Raw genomic sequence first — 4,735 nt, forward strand, 5'->3', positions numbered from 1 at the left:
TCTGGGAGAAGACCGTCTTGATGGAGAGTCTGTTTTTTGTTTTACTGGACACAACGTCTTACAGATGTGTCCATTACGGCTAGAGGGCTCTGGGGTTCCAACCTTGATCAAAGCAAAGCAGTTCAAATAAAACTGAATTTAACTTTTGAAGTTAATGTATTTTCAATCTTTTTTGGTCATGGTGGAGGGAGGTGCTGAACTATAGAGAAGAAAGGGGACAGGATTATTCAGACTGCTCCAATTTTGTGGTCCCACTGCTTTTTGGGGAACAATTGGCAGAGAGCAAAGGGGATTGGCGGAGTAGAGGAAGGACTAGGTCAATTTTCCAACTTCTACAACCAGCCAACTTAAACATAGAAAGGAATAGAGGCCCCAAAGCCTTTGAAAGCCAGAAACCACATTTTTATGGAGGACCATTGGCAGGAAAGAAGCCCTCCCAAACACACTGAATATTTCATTTCTGTGGGGAAATCTGGTGATTCATCTTTCCTGCGCATATGTAACCGATTCAGCCTAAAGGTGCATTTAAATAATAATAATTAGCTTGAAGGAGCCTAAAGGGATATTTACATCTTTGTAGGAGGGCTGCTCCTCCAGTGATGGATGGTGGACCGGGCTGCCCGGGCTGCTGCAACTGCCGCCGCTCGCTTTCTGGGAGGCCAGGGGCGGGGGCGGCGGCGGGGGCAGGTCCGAGCCACCGGGGTCACCCAGTTTCCCGTCCTCCTGCAGCAGCCTGGAGGAGTTCAGGGCGAGTGGGAAAGCGCCCGAGGCTGCCGGCGCGCGGTCCCGGCTGCTCCCCTTCTCCGACAGCCCTCGGCCCTGGAGGAACCGGCCGCCTCCGACTAAAGGGTCCCCTAGCAAGACCCTCGTCTCCTCGTCTTCCTCCTCGTCGTCGTCGGGGTCTCGACCTTCCTCCTCTTCTTCCTCGCCCTCTGGGGGCTTGTGGCCCTCCACGTCCACCTCCTGCTCTTCTTCCTCGTCCTCCTCGTCCTCGGAGCTGTCCTCGCTGGGGTAGCTGCAGCTGGTGCCCCCGGGGGACAGAAGGCCTCGGTGGTGCGGCTGCGGGGCCAGCGGGGGCGGTGGTGGCGGGGGCAGCGGCGGGGCCGGGTGGTGGCGCTCAGAGCCTGGCTCGTCGGGCTGCGGGGGCAGCAGCAGCAGCGGCGACGGCGGCTGCGGGGGATGATGGTGGTGGTGGTGGTGCGGGTGGTGATGGTGATGGTGGTGATGCGCTGGGGTCGTGTGTGGCGCGCCCGCTGACGCCCCGTGCAGCTTGGCCAAGCTCTCTGCGTCGTCCTTGCCTCCCACCGGCCGGAAGGCGCTCGAATGGTGGTAGCTGCCTCCGCCCGCCTTGCGCCCCTCCAGGAGGTGCGGATGGTGGGGCGCTGGCACTCGGGCGCCCGCGGGGCCCGCTCCGGCGACCGAGGCCCCTGCTCCGGGCACGGCGCCGGGGTCGGCTGGCGGCGTGGAGCCCGCGCTGCAGTCCCCGCCGCTGCCGCCCGGGGGCGACTCGAAGAGCCCGTCGCGAGCGCCCGCACCCCCCGCAGGAGGCGGGGGGCCGGAGCCCGGGCCGTTGGCCACGACCGGAGGGGGCTGACCCGGCGGGGGCGCAGCATCTGCGCTCCCACCCGCGCCCCCGGGCTCGGCCAGGTCCAGGAAGGCCTGGCGCAGCAGGGCCGGGCTTTCCCCAAGTGCGCAGCCGAGCGCCGAGGGCGGCTGCGGCGGGGGCTGTAGGTAGGTGGGCACGGGAAGGCCGCCTGGGGTCCGCGGAGGCCAGAACATGCAGAAGGGCGGGTAGAAGGCGTCCTTGCGGCCCGCGGGCCAGAAGAGGCCCGACAGGCCGGCCTTAGGCCCAGCGCCCGCGCCGCCCGCACCCCCTAGGGCCTCGGCGGCGGCGCTTGGGTCCTCCTTCTTGTGGCACAAGCCGAAAGCAGCAGCTGCGGCCGGGAAGGTGTAAGGATGAGGGAAGAGCCCCCCGCAGCCCGGGAATTTCTGTAGCATGCCCCCAAACGAGCCCTTGCTGGGCACCGGGATGACCGGGTAGCTGCGTGGGCCTTTGGCGCCAGCTGCCGAGCCAGCGCCCGCGCCGGCGCCAACGCCGGTCACGCAGCCGCCCCCGGCGCCACCCCCGCCCGCCCCGGCGCCGCCCGAGGCTGCGGCCACCGAGAGGCTGGCGGCGGCGGCCGAAAGGCTAGCGGCGGCCACGACGGCCGCCTCCTGCAGTGAGTCGTCGTCGTCGTCGAAGCGCGGCCGCTTGTGATGGGCGTGCGGCGCGCCCGCCAGCTCGGTCAGGGGTGGCGGCGGCGGCGGCGGCGGGGGCGCCCCCAGCAGGTGCGGGCCCAGCAGTCCCCCGCCTCCAGCCACCGCAGCTGCCGCTGCCACAGCGGCTGCCTTGACTGAGCTGAGCGGGTGGCAAGCGGGGTGCGCGCCTGGCTGGGGCAGCGCGCGCTTGCGGCTACCGCCGTTGAACATGGCCTTGACGTCCTCCCAGGCGAAGACTAGCTCGTCCTGGGGGCTCTTGTCAGTGAGCTTGAGATGACGGCGCCACGAGTTGAAGTTGGCTGCGTCTGGCTGCGTGTACTTGGCGTCGGGCGTGCGGTGGGAGTGGAAGATGAACTTGTTGGGCGAGAAGTACATGTTACAGTAGCTGCATTTGATGCACTTGGCGCGAGAGCTGTTGTAGCGCGCCGGGATGAAGCTGCCGCGGCAGCCCCAGGCGCACTCGTGCGACACGTCGAAGGCGAAGTTGTCGGGCAGCTTGGGCGGCCTGTTTTCGCCTAGGAACGACTTGCACAAGCGCTCGGCCTCACGCTTAGTGATCATGCCGCAGCGGCGCGACGAGATGGGCATGGCCCCGGCGCGCCGCAGGATCTCCAGCTGCACCGGAGTGCACTGCACACACGTGATGCCCAGCGCCACGCGGCGGTTGTGGATCTCGTTGTAGCTGAAGTTCTTGAGGAGAGTGTTGGAGATCTGCGCCAGACACAGGCGCTCCTGCCCGTCGATCACCAACGACACAATGGGAATGCCGTAGAGGATCACCTGGCCCACCTGGTTGGGTTTGAGGTTGGCGTGGCTTGGCCGCGGCTGGCTCAGCGCGTCTGGCTGGAAGGCGCTCGACGGCGATGCCAGCAGGATGTCGTTGGGCCCCGGCAGCGGGCTGGAAGCCATTTCCTCCACCGCGAAAGCCCGGGCCGAGCCCTCCGGGTCTGGCTGGGAGACTGGAAGGGAAAGGAGAAAGCGTTGACTAGAGCCTTTTCAGTCTAAAACTGAGGGGTGGGTTGAGTCGCTAACTGAAGAATTATAATAACTTTCTTGCTTTGCTTAAGACATGATTATCACTGGGCAAGTTTCAGACACAAGGCAGTTATCTCTCATTTTCTTCAAGTTCGCTCTTTGGAAATGCAGAGATTTGGAAGTACTTTTTTCCTGTTCTAAGCATCCAAAGTAAATGAACTATATGTTAAGAAAAACCAGTCACTTCCCAAGAAACTCAAGACCTTATCTCCGATTTATAGAAGCTCTTAGAATAATATGGCATGCCTGCTAGAAATTAGGAAGTAATGATGACAGTTGTAACTAGTACAGATTATAAAAGTTATGGAAAATTGGGGCTTGACCATTGAAACAAATTTAAAAGAGAGACCATTCTCATTTGCTTGAAAATAGATTGATTTTGGTTAAAAAAATAAACCCAAACATTTTAAAAAGTGATTTTTGTTGTATCTGTGGTTTCCTTGGGGGAAATTCACTACTGGTTGAGACACAGCTCATTAAAGCAAAACGAAATCCCTTCTCCCTGATCTTTGCCATTAGATAGTTTGATACTACAATTAGAATTCTTTTTTTTTGGAAAGCTGGAAAAATATACAAGGCCATATGCATGATTGCACCAAAATAGGGAGATTCACTTTCAATTGTTTGAAAAGCCACTTGCTGAACTGAGTGGTTCTGGTTCCAGATAGGTGGCTTAAAAGATGAAGATGTAGACTTGTAGACATTTAAAAACTGTTTTTCTGTCATTTCCATGGCAATGAGCAAATAAGTACAGGCAAGTATGTTAAGCTTTGAAACAGTGCAAAGAAACAAACAATTCTTGGGGATCATTATTGGTGGGCTTTAAAAGGCAAATTTAGTTGTAAGGTGAACCACTTTTTATGACATTTCTTTTTCTGATCTATGTAGATATCCGTATATCTTTATGGGGGAAAGATGCTCCACGGTATGGATAATCCACAGACTAGGTAATCTGTGGAAGTATTAAAATCAGAAGCCGGGGGTTGGGCCTGAGGTAAAATTCCTATCGTCTTTGGTCAACGGGATACCATAATGGGGGGAAATATCCAGTAAACTGAAAATACAGAAAAAGCCAGCGAAAGAAACCTTTGTGACAAACGCTGCTCAGTCGAAACAAGCGAAGTGGCTCATTCCCAAGGAAAACAGACGGCAACCATTCCACAGCTACATGTCATGTGGGGCACAGCGGCTAAGATTATGCTTTGCCTTGGAAAATCACTGGTGGCCTGTAGTATTGCCATTTTTGGCCAAGCACACTGGAGTTTGTTATTACAGCGATTTCAGAGGATACACAATCCTACCCAAATTGTCATATCCTTGCCCTCTCTGGGCCCCTGTGACATCTATCCCCTACACCTTTGCCCTGCTGCCCCCTAGATCCTCAGCTCTCATTACATTCTGCAGCCTCCAGGAAGATGGAACAAAGCTCGACGCGATCAAA

The 4,735-nt window shown here is 57.8% G+C and overlaps 1 protein-coding gene across 1 annotated transcript in view; it reads right to left on the minus strand.

Annotated features, from left to right (window-relative positions):
• Positions 1-3,168, minus strand: part of SKOR2 (SKI family transcriptional corepressor 2) — a 33,111-nt gene extending 29,943 nt beyond the window's left edge. The window contains exon 1 of the mRNA XM_058556572.1: positions 571-3,168. Coding sequence (XP_058412555.1) covers positions 571-3,168 — 2,598 coding nt within the window. The remainder of the gene's footprint in view (positions 1-570) is intronic.
• Between the last annotated feature and the right edge of the window lie 1,567 nt (positions 3,169-4,735).

This window comes from Diceros bicornis, chromosome 16 (genome assembly GCF_020826845.1).
Source record: "Diceros bicornis minor isolate mBicDic1 chromosome 16, mDicBic1.mat.cur, whole genome shotgun sequence".
NCBI classification, from domain to species: domain Eukaryota; kingdom Metazoa; phylum Chordata; class Mammalia; order Perissodactyla; family Rhinocerotidae; genus Diceros; species Diceros bicornis.